Source organism: Artemia franciscana, chromosome 16 (genome assembly GCF_032884065.1).
Source record: "Artemia franciscana chromosome 16, ASM3288406v1, whole genome shotgun sequence".
In the NCBI taxonomy this organism is placed as follows: Eukaryota; Metazoa; Arthropoda; class Branchiopoda; order Anostraca; family Artemiidae; genus Artemia; species Artemia franciscana.
This window is the reverse complement of record NC_088878.1, coordinates 34,729,196-34,746,157: the sequence shown is the minus strand read 5'-3', so window position 1 is coordinate 34,746,157 and position 16,962 is coordinate 34,729,196. Positions and strand designations below refer to the sequence as shown.

General features: G+C 34.8%; 2 protein-coding genes across 3 annotated transcripts in view; one reads left to right on the top strand and one right to left on the bottom strand.

The window, feature by feature from the left end:
* The window catches only part of LOC136037379 (kidney mitochondrial carrier protein 1-like), a 59,274-nt gene extending 42,351 nt beyond the window's left edge, over positions 1-16,923 (top strand). Inside the window, exons 6-8 of one of the 2 annotated variants that reach the window (XR_010619922.1) lie at positions 2,798-2,942; positions 7,243-8,854; positions 8,909-16,923. Coding sequence is in view for 1 of the 2 variants with exons in the window: in XM_065720109.1 (XP_065576181.1) it covers positions 2,798-2,942; positions 7,243-7,362 (265 nt within the window). In the remaining variant the exon portion in view is untranslated. Of the gene's footprint in view, positions 1-2,797; positions 2,943-7,242 lie in introns of both variants that reach the window. The other variant, XM_065720109.1, reaches the window with a different exon arrangement.
* The window catches only part of LOC136037384 (IWS1-like protein), a 438,978-nt gene that overhangs the window by 284,332 nt on the left and 137,684 nt on the right, over positions 1-16,962 (bottom strand). The gene's annotated exons all lie outside the window — the stretch shown is intronic.

The window sequence follows — 16,962 nt, the reverse complement described above, 5'->3', positions numbered from 1 at the left end:
TAACAAAAAAAGGAAGGAATAATTAGCAAAAAAGACAAGGAATAATTAGCAAAAAAGAGAAGTAATAATTATCAACAAAGAGAATGAATAACTAGTAAAAAATTGAAGGAATCATTAGCAAAACAGAGAAGGAATAATTAACAAAAAAGGAAGAAATAATTAGCAAAAAGAGAAGCAATGATTAGCAACAAAGAGAAGGAATTATTAGTAAAGAAGTGAACGAATAATTAGAAAAAAGAGAAGGAATAGTTAACAAAAAGGGAAGAAATAATTACAAAAAGAGAAGGAATAATTAGCAAAAAAGACAAGGAATAATTAGCAAAAAGACAAGGAATAATTTGCAAAAAAGAGGAGTAATTTGCAAAAATAGGTGAACAGATGTGGCACCAAACTGATACAGAAGACATAGCTTTCTTTGGAGGTAAAGTTGTCTCTGGGAATCAACTGATTGTGGAAGTTTAAACTTTAACAAATGATAGGCATTGGCAGATTTGCTTAGTTAGTTTCGCTTATTTATTTTTCACAGCTTATTCTGGTAACGTCTCTTAAAATACAAGGATGCCTTAAGAATTTCATATTACAATATTTAGCATTTAGCAACCCTTATTATCGTGGTAAAAGTGGGTTAGTGTGCCATTGCCACCAATAATATTAATCGGCGTATTAGAGTACATCTTATACGAAACGTTCGTCTTAATACATACGTTTAATGTGATAACGAAGAGAAGATGCCTAAAATCTATTAACAAATGAATTAACATCATTTTTGTACAATCCTAATAAGGGGGGTGGGTAATGCCAAATTTGCCTCTCACTCAATCAGACTGTCTGATTTTAGTTGTAGCTAAAGTTAGCGTACTGTTGCCAGGTAACGACGTGTTATTGTGACCAGCGTGTGACCAGGTAACGACGTGTTACGTGTTACTGGTAACGTACTGTGACCAGCTGAACGACGTGTTAGACTACTGATGACGATTTCCCATGATTAATCCGATTGCCTAAGATATCCTTTTATAGGCTAACGCCTTTAGCCTGTTTCTGTCGAGCTACATATCAGCGTAGGAAACCCAGTACTGTGATATTACCTCTCCCTCTCTGTGAATACCTTCTATCAAACAGTTCGTGGTAAGGAACTGTAGTAAGGAGCGACCCGGCTCAATAGTAACCGAATCTCTAAAAAATGAAATTTTGATACCAGTAGTGACATCAAAAGAATCGCACTTTTACGCCGATTCTAAATATATAAGTTTCGTCATGCTCTTTACGCTATTTTTTTATATTTTTTTAAAAGTAGAGTTGTGAGAAAGAGTCAAACTTTAGCGTAAAGATCGAGGCGTTGAGGAGGGGACAACCCCTTTCATAAACGGAATAATTTCAGTTCGTTTTAAGTTTTGATGTCGCTCCGCAGTTAAAAAACTTGTTTTTTTTTTTTTATTTAATCAAGCTTGGGAGCCAAACACTGCCAAGCTGAACCTATTAATACTGACAACTTTCAGTTGAAATTTTTTTTTTTTTATTTAACTTCTTATATTATTTTAAATATTGCCGTGAAATACGACTTCCCTCCATTGAAAATTCTATTACTCCGTGAAAAATCCCTCCATGGAAAGATCCTCCCACATATCGTAGCTTATCATACTAATACTGCCCTAAAAACTGCACATTGAGATATTAAGCGTTTAGCAACCCGTATTATCGTGGTAAAAACTAGTTAGCGTGCAATTTCTACCAATAATACCGAACGGTGTATTAGCTTTCGTTTTAATACGATAAATACGTCATAATACATACGTTTAGTACGGTAACGAAAGGAAGTTGCTAAAAATAGGCGTGCCGTTACCACTAATACTGCCAGGGTTAGGGAAATACTGCCAGTGTGTAGCGAAGGGTTGCCGCTAGAGCAACGGTCTAACATTCCCTACTAGAGCTACTAGAGCAACTAGAGCAACGCTAGAGCATTCACGGCTTGAAGGTATCCGTGCTTTAAGCGGCGAATATAAGCTAGATGGTATCCCATGTGAAAAAGGAATATATTACTGGTATGAGCGTAGCGCAGGGTTACCGATAGAGCAACAGTCCTACCATTCACAGTACTTTAAGCGGTGAAGATGGGTTTCCCATGTCAAAAAGGACTGTATCTTTGGTAGCTCTGTAGTAAGTGACTACCCCTTGAGCAACAGTCTAAAAGTATTAGAATACTGGTGAAGGTTTCCTATGCTTAATGCGATAAGCGAGAGAACTTGCCTAAAATATTCTTTTAAAGACTAACGTTTGGGTTAAGAAAAATTACGCTCGTAGTACAAAAGACAACTCACATTTAATTCTCAAGCCACACCAGGTAACAAGCTTGATTAAAAACACGAAAAAACAAAACCAAGAAATCCGTCTTCCTTTGCGATCAAGCAAAAATCCGACAAATGAAAATCAATTTAATTCACCCAAATCAAAACTATTTCTTACCAGATGATGAATGCACATGGGAATGAAAATGATTCTTACAGACAGACAGAAACATGAACTACCCACCGAGTTAAAGATTAAGAAGAATGAGGCGAAAAATCAAACGATACTTCGTTTAAATCAAGACATTTTAAAGAACAACGAAAGTGAATTTATATAAAAAGGGGAAAGAATAATTATAGGATACTTAAATGGATATCAGAAAACTCAAAGAAAGTTACGGTTTTTGGTATGGATAGTCCTAAAATAAGTCCACGGGGCCAAAGCAGTCAATGTTGTTGGAACTTTGAGAGATTCCATAGTCTCTGGACTGAATTAAATAAATGGTAATTTTCAGCTCTGGTGCAATCTCAAGTCTTGCTGGTGCAGTAGCTTCAACTCCAATAGATGTGATTCGAGTTCGGTTGATGAACCAGAAGTTGAAACTCAATGCCACCACAAGAATTGTACTCTATAAAGGAAGTGTTGACTGTTTGTTGAGAGTGAGTTTGCCTTTTTCTTATTTTCTTTTGTATATTATATACTTTTTTCATGCTCACCTATCCGCATTGGCATTCAGGGGGACTATCAAGTTGTTTTTATTCTTCTTTTCTTCTTATATTTTTTCTGTCTTGATTTTTTGTGTGTGTTCTTCTATCCGTATTCTCAGTCGTTCTTCTTCTTCTCTTTTTCTTTTCTTTGTCTCCTATACTTATTGTCAATCGGTTGTCAAGAAGTCATTTTTCTTTCTATTCTTCGTCTGTCCTTCTTCTTGTTTCCTGTATTTTACCTTTCGTGCTCACCTGTCCTTACCCTCTGTCAGTTATCAAGAAGCCGTTTTTCTTCTTTTCTTTTCTTCTTCTTCTGCATAATATTTTGTCATTGTCGCCTATCCGTATTGTCAATTGGTTATCAAGAGGTCACTTTTCTTCTATTCTTCATCTTTCCTACTTATCGTTTTCTATATCTTATTTTTCGAGCTCAACTGTGTTTTTTCTCAGTCAGTTTTCTAGAAGTCGTTTTTGTTCTTCTCTTTTCTTCTTTTGCTGCGTTATACTGTTTCATTCTTGCCTATCCTTATTTTCAATTGGTTATCAAGAAGCTACTTTTCTTCACTTCTTCTTCTTTTCTTCTTGTTGTTTTCTATTTTTTATTTTTCGTGCTCACCTGTGTTTATTCCCAGTCAGTTGTCTAGACGTCGTTTTTGCTCTTCTCTTTTCATCTTTTTCTGCATTATATTTTTCATTCTTACCTATCCTCATTTTCAATTGGTTGTCAAGAAGTCAGTTTTCTTCCCCTCTTCATCTTTCCTTCTTATCGTTTTCTGTATTACATTATTCGTGCTCACCTGTTCTTATTCTCAGTCTGTTATCAAGAAGTCGTTTTTCTTCTTCTTTTCTCCTTTCTTCTTTTTCTGCATTATATCTTTTCATTTTCACCTATCTGTATTGTCAATTGGTTATCAAGAAGTCACTTTTCTTCTCTTCATTTTTTTCAGTATTTTCATTTTAGTCTGTATTGTCATGGCGAACAGAAAAATTAAATTAGCAAAATCGATTAGTTAATTTGACAATTCCTTTTGTTCGTAAAAGTTCAAACATCAACAATCTGTTGATTCTCAAAGACAAGTAGACCTACAAAGGAAAACTGCACTTTTTAAGCTGTTTTGTGCCATATTTTCATAGCTTATTTTTTGCTGATTTCCCTCTATGTTTTTTTTTTATTTATTTATTTTATTTTATTTTATTTTTTTTTTTTTATTTTTTTTAATATGGCGCATAACACTATCATAAACTGGATATCGGTACATGGGAATGTCTTCCCATTCTGTTTTTTTTTTTTTTTTTTTTTTTTTTTTTTTTTTTTTTTTTTTTTTTTTTTTTTTTTTTTTTTAATATGGCGCATAACACTATCATAAACTGGATATCGGTACATGGGAATGTCTTTTATTAACAACTTAATTTCCGAGTTTTAAGATTAATATGGTTGTGTGTTTCCACTTAATCAATTCGATTGGTTAAATTTGTCGTTTACATGGGAGAATCCGAAGGACTCTAATGGAGAAGTAGGGATAGGAGAGCTATATTGAATGAGTAGGGCTAGGAGGGTTATTTTGAATGATTAGGGCTAGGAATAACTAAAACTAGAAGAATTGAATGGAAGGAACTTGATTCTCTTCTCGTTTTTCCTTTTTATTTAAATCTAAAATTAAATGTAAAACCTATTAATCTGATTTTTGATGCTACTTTATCTGTTTTTTTTTTTTTTTTTCTAATCCCTCCTTCCTTCTTAATAAACAAATGCTTTCAGGTGAAAGGCATCACAATAGCTTTTAAATTCATTATTACTTGTGATTTTCCTAATAAGAAAGGAAGATGTGAAATCTTATATACACATTTCTTTGGAATGATCACTGTACTACTATATTGCATCCTTAGATGATGAAAAGTTAAAGAATCAGAACAGAACTTTTGTCATACCTCTTTTTTTGCCTTTTTAATTGCAGTCATGCATAACCTACTAGTTAATTTTGAAAGTCTCTATTGCTCTAGAAATGTTTAGTCTCCCTCTTCCCTCTAATGCTCCCTTTCCTTTTAATCAGTTTGAGTTCAGTTTCAGTTCACTTTATTTATAAATCAAATAAAATTTAACTAATATGCAAGATACAAAAAGCACTCGCGACTGGGCGCGTACATAAAACTCATTTTCAAACTAATAATTCACTACAAATGAAACAACAAAAAACGGAAAAATAACCAATAACAACCAATATCTTGTCAATTCATCAATAATAATAACCAGTCCCATAATAATAAATAGAAAAGAGAGAAAAAAAGAAAAAAAATAAATAAAAGAACTATGAACCTTGGCCTAGCAAATACCTTTTCAATTTATTTTTAAATAACCCCAGGTCAGGCACGTACACAGGGTTTTTTTTCGGGGGGGGGGGGAGCAAAACCTTCGAAACAGCAGATATAAAGTAGCATTTTTTTTAAATTTAGTAATGTAAAAAGCACGTATATCGGAAAATACAGATTAACTTTAATCTGAAGTATTGTAGCGGATGGGGGGAAGAAGACTGAAGCCTCAAAAGTACGTTTTAGGCTCAGGTTATGTTCAGGGCGATTTAGAACCAGGGATTAATCTATTATATCTCACTGAAAGGGAAATTTTTGGGTTAACAGTGCAATATGGGTGCTGGGGAGGGTAGTTTTTCTATTGCAAAAACGTAGATTTTAATGAAAAATGATAGTTTCCAAAATTGATCCATTAAAATCTGTACTTTATCCTGAAAAGGGGGGGGGGGATAAACGTCCTAATATCAAGGATAATTCTATTTTGCTGTAGAAAGCAAACTCTCTTTACAAAAAAAATAACAGTACAATTGCTAATTACTTCAAAGAGGGTAGAAAGTTAGACAGAAAATGGGTTAATAATTGGGCAGTGACTTGACCGGATAATTGCATGCTATAAAATCCATGCTATAAAAAGTTCTTAATAAATGTTCTACTTTTGCCAGAAATCCCCAGAAACCATGGAGAAATTAAAAATTTCACAATTTTTTTTTTGAGGGGGGAGATGGCCGGGCCCGAAGCCCCCCCCCCCCTGCGTACGTGCCAGTCCCAGGTGCTCGGCCGCTCTCTGGAACAGAGTTCCACCCATTAGGCCCCGAAGATCTAGTAGGGAAGCCGGCCCTGGATCCACTTCTGTACGGGACGACGAAATCACTAGCGTTACGCGTTTCATAATGAAGTGAACATCTACTTTCACTAATGTAATCACGGAAAACCTCGGGACTTACATTATTCCAACATTGATAAGTAAAGATTCTAACTTGTTACTCCCGTAGCTGTCCTACATTCAGCATTGTGAACCAAGCGGTTCACAATGCTGAACCGCTACATTGTGAATTACTGAATTGTGAATTGTGAACCGCTACATTGTGAATTACCGCTCACAATTACTGAACCACATGTAACATTGTGAACCAAGCGGTGGTGTTGTGTTCACCTTCAGGTGTTGTGTTCACGTATCCACCAATCAGACTCATTGTTTTATTTTGAATAATCTGATCACGTTTTAAATTCACATAAAAATTGCTTGCCCATAATATGCAGCAATACGAAATATATGGTTGAATCAGAGGATATTGTAAAAGCAATAAAACTGTTGCAGGTAAAACATTTTTAAAACGTTGAATTGCTCCAAGACCAGGGGCAATCTTACGCGCAATCTGTTTACGCGCAATCTGTTACGGGCAATCTGTTTACGATTCGTTTTGTATTTCCTTCGTAATTTCTTTTAGATAAACAATTTTCTTTTGCTTTTTCAATTATTTTATTTTAGATTGTTAATTTTCGGTTTTTTAATTTCTTCGACTTGCTACTTTTATTTTAGATAAAGACTTAGAACTAATTTTTTTTCCTTGTTACTCTTCTTGAGTTCCTTTAAAAAAGTTAGTTTTCATTAATTTTTTTTTTAATGTTTTAGCATCTTGGATTATTTTTGTTTTTTAATATTTGTAGTGTTTTACCTTCATTTTGCCCTTTTTGCCTAAATGAATAATCTTATTTAAACAAATTTCTTAAGTTCTGTTTTGTTTAAAAGGGTTCTTAAATTATTTTTTTTCCTTTCTTATTCTTTACACCCGTCTTGATCTTTTTTATTAAATCATTTTCCTTTTTTTATGTTCCTTTAATGTTTGAACTATATTTTACTTTTCAATAAGTTCTACTGTTCAATCTTTAATTTCATTTTTATTTAGTTTTGAATGGCTACTAATTTTATTTTATTATGTTTCAGACTGTGAAAACTGAAGGATTTCGAGCTTTATACAAAGGTTTTGTTCCTACTTTTTTGAGGATGGGACCCTGGAATTTAATTTTCTTCGTAACCTACGAACAACTGAAGAAGAGTAGCTAACTCTTCGTTTTCTCTCACCCCGTAGTGAAATTAGCTGCTATTTATGCTCTTCTTGAGTACATTGTTGCCAGATTAGGCCAGTTTCAGCCAATTGGTCTCATAAAATTCTAATTTGTCTACCAAATTTGTCAAAAATCTGCTCAGCTGAAAAAATTATATTCAGTTTAGAAGTTGTGTCTAGCAATCTCCACTCCTATAAAAATAATGTAACTAAACTAGGATGGGACTAGAGAAGTGGCTTGAAGTTAGTCCAATCTGGCAACAATGCTTGAGATAATTTGTTGATTACTTGAAACGTTTCTTTGTGATGGCTTCCCCGGTACTTTCCATCTCGTTTGATGTGCATTAATTCAAATTGTAATTAGTTTAGTAGGAAGTGTGTCCCTCAGTTTTTAGGCTCCCTCAAGCACCCTCAGTCATTTTTTTCGGGGGGAGGGAGGGGAAGGGGGTACAAAAAGTGTTTTGAGAGTCGGACAAATATCTAGGGGGTTTTAACCCCATTTCCCCCGCTCCTCCATGGATACGGCCTTGTCTATTATATTACCTTTGAGGTGAAAAAAGTTAGGTTTTGAGATTGTCGCTACAAAATATCAAGGCCAGGTATACATAACTAACTCAACTTATTTCCATTCCCACGCCCTCTTAAATCTCATGAAACAATCTTGCGCCCCTTAGCACCCCCCGTCAAACTGAACAAAAGATTAAAATAATTTTTCGTTGGATTGTTCAGTCGATTAGAACGAATAATAAAAAACTCTATTCGACAGATTTATTCGGGAAACACATGTGTTGTTTAAATTCAAGTCTTTTAATAAAATTAGTTCAATGCTTTTTACTTTACTCTTTCCAATTTCTTGTATTTTTTCCTTTCTGCTTCCCGAAAAGTTGTCAATGCTCAGGTTTGTTTCATATATATTATCTGAGCGAATTAACTTAATTGACCCAATCGTTATGTCAATTGTGCCAAAAAGGCTAGATTGAACCAATTTCTGGATTGAACCAACTTTCTACTCAATACTCTAGTAGAATTTCAATTTTCAAAATGTGCCTGGCTATGACTTTAAAGATATGAAGCAAAAGTTTGGGCTTGAAGGTACTAAAGATGCACATTCGGCAAATCCTTGTTTTTTCTCGTTCGTGGCCTGTTTGACTCGAGTTGTTTTTTTGTTTTTTTCTGAAACCTAGCCTATATCTATTGTAGCCAATTAAAGTTTTACAAGATAAATTGGCGGAAATTAACTCGTCTGGTATTAATGCTTTCTATTATAGTTTAACCAGTGTGCTAATTTGCCTTTAACCTAGACCTTAATTCCTACTTTGCTGTGTGAACCATGTCTTAGATATTCAATGTGTGAATCATGTGTGAACCTCATATTCTGAAATACGAGAATGCTGTAGTTTGTTTACATATTTATAATGCACCCGAGCTTAAACGCCTATACTTTCTGTTACCTTGGCTGCGGTGATTCATAGGATATGTGTAGTTCTATAGGTAAATCTATATGCTTATCAGTAATTCTTAAACACCATATGTGTAGTTCTATAGGTAAATCTATATGCTTATCAGTAATTCTTAAACACCTATATGGTCTGTCCCCTTGACTGTGGCAATTCAAAAGGCGCCGGTAATTCTATAGGTAATTCTATATTGTACCAGAGCTTAGACACCTATACTGTCTGTTACCTTGGCTGTGGTAATTCATAGGACGTTGGTAATTTTATATTTCAGCCGGGCTTAAACACCTATACTGTCTGTTACCTTGGCTGTGGCAATTCATAGGACGTTGGTAATTCTATATTGCACTCATGCTTAAACACTTATACTGTCTGTTACCTTGGCTGCGGACGTTTATAGGGCGCTGGTAATTCTATAGTTAATTTTATATTGCACCCGGACGTACACAGCTATTCTGTCAGTAATTCATAGGACGTTGGTAATTCTTTAGGCAATTCTATATTGCACCCGGGCTTAAACACCTTTATTGTCTGTTACCTTGGCTGCGGTAATTCATAGAGTGCTGGTAATTCTATAGGTATTTCTATATGGAACTCGGGCTTAAACACCTATACTGTCTGTTACCTTCGCTGCGGTAATTCAATAGGGTGTTGGTGATTCTATAGGGTGTGGTAATTCATGCATAAAACTGAGATTTGTCGTGATCACTTGGATTTAGGAACCCCTCCTCCTACACAAAACCTCCTCCTCCTTCTGCGTAGGTTACTTCAAATTATTTGTTTTTATTTTGCCCTGAGAACGGCTTAACAAAGGTCTTCGTCAAAATATCTGCTTTTTTTGTCCTTTTATTTACTGGCTGAAAATTACGCTCGTTTGGTTTTGTCTTTTGCTTTCATCGAGATGTTTTAATGCTCCATTGCGTTTGGAGATACCAACCAGATATTGGAGATATACCTGATTTGGAGATACCATGTATAACCAGATATTGTCAGTATAATTAATTCGTTGATGATTCTCAAATGCGTCATTTTCTAGGAGCTACAGTCGAAAATGAATTCATTTATAGTTTTTTCTTCTGTAAAATTCAAACACGTGACATAACCTCGAATTTCAGCTATTGATCTTTTCTTGCCGTATTAGCGTACACATATACTATGCATCTCAGAGTTCTTTTGTTGCTAACTTGGTAAAGGAACGAAACATGGCGTCTCTGCATTCTAGTAGCTGGCATTTCCTAGGAAGTATTTATGTAATGAACCCCGTTGCTGTATGAATGCTTCTCGATCCTAGATTTTTCTCTGGGCTGGCCCCTTTTCTTTGGGGGGGGGGGATGGGTTCCATTTCGGTTTACCCTAGATATTTTTTTGTAATGGTGTTTATACAAAAGTAATGAAAATGGTACATCCTTGTTTTGTTTCAAGATGAATTGCAGCACTGGAAGATGATTTTTTTTAATGGTAAATTAGAATAAACTTCTTAATTTTTCTTTTATTCTTAATTTCTTATCTTTTTTCTGTCCTTTTTATTCCTTTTTCTGATTCATTTTTTCTCCAATCAATTTATTTTATTACAGTTTCTTACTAGAAAATATCTGAACTAATTATAGCTTTGGAATGTATAAAAATTAACTTGTTGTTTCTAGTGCTATTTCAGAAAAAAAAACTTTTTTCTATGGATCAGTGTTTTTTTGGCAAGTGTTCATTATTTCCGAATGTTTTTCTTTCTAACTTTTGGTCCTTTGTATTTAAATGATAGTGTCTTCATGTCGACAAAATTTGTCAGATATGTATAATTTGGCAGTTTGTCATTTGCTAATTTTGCAAATACTTAAGAAATCTTCTATTAAATCTGAAAATAAATCTAAGTTTAGAATTCTTAAATCTTAGTATACCTACTAACATAGTAGATTAACTTAATTATCCTTAAATCTTCCTAGAAGGTTGAGTATGCCTAATTGCATGATACCAAGCTCCATGGCACGGTAATACCATGCTTTAGGCACGGTATTTCCATGCCTCATTTGAATGGGTTTGTTATTGTTAAGTAAGCAGACATAGAGGTGTAAAGTTAACCTATGTTAACGTTAGTTAGCTGAAATATCCTTAAATCTAAGTTTAGTATGCCTAATTTCATGAATCATGTTCCATGGGCTCTATACTTAATGCAATTTTCAATATCCAAATTTTATTTACCGTATTGATTAAGGTATTTCCGTGTCTCATTGGAATGAATATACCATTGTCTAATAACCAGACATAAAGATTTGAAGACAACTATCAATTTTGTAGTAATAATTACATAACATAAATTGTTCCCGGTTTGAAAACAACTCTATTTCAAGTACCTTAATATATATAACTACATAATTTTTTTTATTATTATATAAAGCTATTGTTTTAGAAACTCAAATATTCTTGCCTAATAAGAAGCGTGTTTCATAGTTTATATAATTGCATAACAATTATATAACACAAATTGCTCCCGGTTTGAAAACAACTCTATTTCAAGTACCTTAATACATATAAATACAGAATGTTTTTTTTTTATTATTCAAAGCTATTGTTTTAGAAACTCAAATATTCTTGCCTAATAAGAAGCGTGTTTCATATTGTATTTAGGAATTTATAAAGAAGGTGGAGGAGGAGCTGGGACATATGCAGGAGAGGGAGGAGACCCCCCCCCCCCCCCGGAATCTTAAATTTTTCTTGAATTTTTGGGCACTTCAATCCAAGTTATCAAATTTTTTTTTATTCCCCCCCCCCCTCCGAAAAGAATTTCTGCGCAGGGACCACAGGAAAAGTAATTTGCTGCTACGATTTTAAGCTAGCAAGACAGGTCAGTTTTGTGTTTTGATGTTTTAGCTGCAAAAAGAACCGGTGTTAATTTGATACTGATGACTGTGGTATTTATTGTCCTTGAATTAGTGTATTTGCGGACGTAAAGTTTTGTATAAAGTAGATAAGCTGAATTGGTTTCTTTAGGGAGTGGATTCCCACTTGAGGAATGGTGCTCCTCGAGGAAATAGTGAACGACAAATGCTGACATGGCTAGGGCACGTTCTGCGGGTGAAGAATGACAGATTGCCGAAGGTTATGCTTTTCGGCCAACCGTCTCGGGCTAAACTGAAAGCAGGTCGTCCGCAGTTGGGGTGGGAGTATGTCATAAAGAAATATTTAAAGGAAATGGAAACTTCCTTGGAGGGTGTAAGGAGGGAGGCTATGAATTGATTGGAATGGAGAAAAAGCGTGCGTAGCTGTGTTGGCCTCAGGCGACTTGATGCTGCGCTGAGTTGTTAGTAGTAGTAGTAGTAGTAGGTTTCTTTACCTAGTTTTTCAGACTGTTTCCTTATAGTTCTTCAACCTGTATGAGTACACAATTATTGTCATATTCTGAGATAATCACAGAACGTTGTAATGTGTAACGTTGCGTAACAATGCGTTTAACGTTGCTTCTTTTCTTCTTGCTTCCGTCCAAGAAGAAAAGAGAAATGAACTTCTTTGATTCAATCTATGTTATTAAATAAATGCTGAGATAGGATAGAGCATTGGCAACATTCTAGATGAGGGGCTTTTTGGTGCCTTGAAAAATAATGGCATTGGGAGAATGAAGCTTTCAGGAGTGAATTTCGAGTCTTCCAAAGACTTATTCGACTTGTTAAAATTATTTAGTTTCTGATTGTCTTTTGAATAATGTTGGGAATCTAGCTCTCTATCCATGGAAAGATCCTCCCACGTTTTGGCAATTATCCACAATTTTTTTTATTTCTTACATAACAATTATAAAAAAAACCTTTGAAACAACAGAAACCTTTTTCAAAATTCTATGATCTTCTGTTTTATATCAGGTAATACTCAGTATCAAATTCACTCAAGTATGAATTCAGTATCAAACTAAATAAAAAAGCAGGTTTTATCAACTGAAAGTAATGAGCAACATTAAAGCTTAAGTAGAACAGAAATTTTTACAAGTATGAGGGGGGAGGGAGGGGTCCACCTCCTCAATACATTGCTTCTTTTTGTGGTGAAGTTTTTTTCTAGAACATTCAAAAAAGCTTATTATTCTAATTAAACAGCCTTTATGCATCTTAAAAAGGCTATTGTAAATGTGTGGTTTACATCAGATGGCATAAGTTAACCGCATTTAAAAAAAACCTGGGTACATTCCAAAAACTGATTATTCTAAACTCGATATAGGGAAATCTAGACTACTCGACTTGACCATTTCTTACTATTTTGAAATTACTCGCGTAACATTAACTTTGGTGTCCAAACGGCATTCAGTAGAGAATAATTGCTGCGCTTCCTTAATAACTAATTGCAATTAATTACTAAGAAGTCATATTGAACACAATTTTCCCAGTTCTTTAAAACACTATAAACCTGGACTTAGCACTGTAGCAAGGCTCTAAATACTTTCCTTGGGGGCTTTTGATCTGTTTCAGGAATTTTTATTTTTGTAGTATAAAGTTGGTGCAAGCTTATCAAAGGTTGTTGCCTTTTAGAGGGGAAAGGGTCAAGGTGAATACTTTCAAAGACCTCCCTGAGGCATACTTTAAGCTCTTGAAATATTCATCAAATTTCTAATCACCTAAATAAATTTCTTTTCAAGATAGCAACAACCCCTCATCTAGACTTTTACATAGAGCATTTATTGAAAAGCATTAGATTTTGTTCTTTAGGTTCTATATCCTAGTAATTTTAAGCCTCTCTGCGAAAAAGGGGTCGATCCGGCTTTCTAGGACTTTTATGGAATAAAGGTTAAGTTGGCTAGGCCACGTTTTATGCATGAACGATAGCAGATTGCCAAAGGTAGAAAGAAGTCACAAGGAAGGACTTAATTGAAAATGGAAATTCATGGGGGAAGGGGTAAAGTGAAGTTTTGAATACACCAGGGTGGAGGGGGAGTGGGCGCACCTGTTTTAGCCTGCAGCGAGCAGTTAATAGTTTTAGGAATGCTTTTGATGTGCAATGTGAGTTTTATTGCCGTTCAGCTTGTCTACTATTTAGCTTTTTACAAGAAAACCGGTGCCGGCTTTCTTTTAATTTGGGTACGGGAATGATTCTGTGATGTCCATTGTTGTTGTATATATTATACGTTTATGTTACTTTAGATATATTTTATTTTTTCATTTTGTTGTTCTAGACTAGAAAAGGTGTTGGCTCGCACCATCTTACCTTTCCTGTTCTTCGTGCCCATAGGCATAACCAAGGGGTGTGTAGGAGGGGAATATGTTCAGCAACTATTTTCTAGTATAGCCTACTAATGCGTAGTGGGCTCACTAAATACGTATTTACTGGCCGACTAAACGCGTATATATTTAACACACTAAATGCGTAGGACTTAACTTTAATAGCGTGAAAGTAAGTGAATGATCCTATCTCCCTCCCACCCCAGGCTCATTCTATTTGCACATATGTCTATATCTTTAATTTTTGTTTGCCCTGGTCACTCTCCTGACTACCTTACCCTAGAAACTCTAACCAGGAACTTCATTTTCAGAAACAGTAAATCTTGGCGGAGGATGGGGGGGGGGGCTCAAACACTATTGCTCGTATTTGTTACGTTCTTTGGATGTCATGTACAGTATTGTATATCTTACAGCCTGAGATTATCCCATGTTTGACTAAAACGCCCATTTCCACGTTTTCCTTACTGTTCCTTACGAAGTAGGGGAAGAATTTTGTCCCCCAAAGTAAAATCCACGTGACATCCTGTATTTCAACTTTGGTTTAGCCTCCTCCCCCATTTAGACCCAAAAAGTGCACTTTTTCTAAATATAGAACGGTATATATTACAGTGAACTTTTGCTGTTAGCCAACTATATTGTCCTTAAAAACATGTCCTTACTCGCGGGTCTTTTCATTAAAAATGACAAATCAATACTATTTTATGATAACTTGAAGATAGACAATACTTTGTATAAGCTTGTCACATAACCGAGAATGGTAGTGTTTTAGTAAAAGGGGTATATTTTCTTTAGCCAATTCTTCTGTATATGACTTTGTTTAGACATGTTAGGGTACTCCAATTGGAGAACCGCAGCTCGGACTATAAAAGTATCTAGTACTATATTATTTGCTCTATCCCAAATTGAAGCCATGTTAATCCAGCTATACTCTGTAACTTTAAGATTCTTTCCAAAAAATGTCAAGAAAAATCTCCCAGCAAAAGCGTCTGAATGTATACAATTTACTTACTATAGACCTAATTAAAGCCATATTGTCCAACTGCTCTACTCTGGAAAAGTTAGATAAGCCTTTTTTGTTTTGACCAGAACAATTTAGAAAAAACAATAATAAGAGTGATAATTATAATTTTGATGTTGAATTTTCGGGACCATGGAGCCATGATAGGGCAGTCTGTTGGACTTCTACAAAAGGAGGGGCATTCTGATCTATTGCCCCTTCGCTTTTCATAAATTTTGCTTATGATTTTTTTTTAATTTGGCCCTTCTCCGAAATCAATTCGTGAGTTGCCTAGTTTGGAGCTTCCAAAGGGTTAAAAATCTCTGCATTGATGTATGTCTTGAGGTATAATCAGGGTTAAAAGAGGGGGAATCTGTGACCTATTTCAAGTTGAAAGTGCGTTTTAACTAATTGATTCTGCAATTTTTTCTGCTGCTTCACTCCTTGTCTCTTCTTCTTCTTCTAAACATGGGTGTCGAAATTCGTAGTTAAGATCCAACATTATCACTTTTTCTAGACATTCTGTAATTTACTTTTGTATAGATTAATAATAATCTTAAAATATGAGAAATCAAATGCTGTTAGGGGCTTAAAAGAAGGAGCTATCCCTGTTTTGACCGTTTATTATAGCCTATCCATTGATATTATTTGGTGAAGGTTAGACAGGCTAAGCTCTCTCTAAGAAAATACTCAAATTATGCTGTTTAGCAACTCTAGCCCTTTCTAGGGGCTACGATCCTTTTCGGAGTTTTCTGATGGCTATGTCAGTGATCTTATCTTTTGCTGGAATTTCCAAACAAGTTCCTTGAAAGTGGATCTGCTTTATCTTTGCGATCTGTATAAGTTTGAAGCGGGTATGCAATTGCTGCTCTACCTTTTTTCTGCCCAGCAATGCCCATTTGAGTTGACCAATAACTCCTTTCCAGCCTTGGTATGGGAGGAAGGGCAAAAGTCTATTCCGCAGAAAAACCCTATTTTCTTTCAAATCTGCATTTTCTGGTGCGGTCCGTTTTTTTTCTATGAGATTCTGGACTTGGGGACTTGTTACTTAGATGGCGTACCTTTGCTGAACCAATATGGACATGTGCAACCCATTTACTACAATAGCTCCAAAGAGTGAAATAATATTCATGCAAGAAAGTTGGCGGGTAGAAAACCCCCAACCATTCTTCCTTTCTGGCTACATTTTGTGAATTTCGTACCCTAGGTTGTGTTGAATACTACGATGATGCACCATTGTCTTTCCTGTTTAGGAAATATCTGTATTTTATGTCTTACCTAGTTTTCTCAAATCCTTCTAAAAAAATACTTGAAACAGTCATATGCTTCGAAATCGTCAAATTTTTGTACATTTTATTGACTTCATAATTGAAGCTAGGAATATTCCATCATAATGATGCGTTTTGTAATTTTGTTTGTTTTATAATGTTGATTTATTTTTTTTGGAAATCAGTAGTGCCGATTAGAATGAAATATTTGGGAAGCACCTCCTTCCACCCCAGGATATTGTTTTGTTTTTACTATTTGAAAGCGTACTTACTTGGGGTCCTGTAAATTGATGTTACGAGGGCAAATATCCTATTAGAAATATTATATAAACATATGCTAACACCGTTAATGTCTTATCTAGAAAACTATAATTGAAGAAAGTATTAACTACAGTATAAGCCATACTTCCCCAAACACTGGAAGAAAATTAGTGAAAAAAATTGTATATTTTTTTTCACATTCATTTAGATGTGGCCCACCCTCTATATTTTATTTCTTGATTTTGCTGATTGTATTTTATCAATTTTTAGAAATATTTCATTTTCGCTTAGCTTTGTCTAGATGAGTTAATGTATTATTGAGCTTATTTTTTTAAGCGAATATGTATGTTGTAAATAATTAGTTGGTTGACAAATAAATATTATAACCCTGTTTGACTGCTCTATTTATGATCGAATTATTCGAATATCG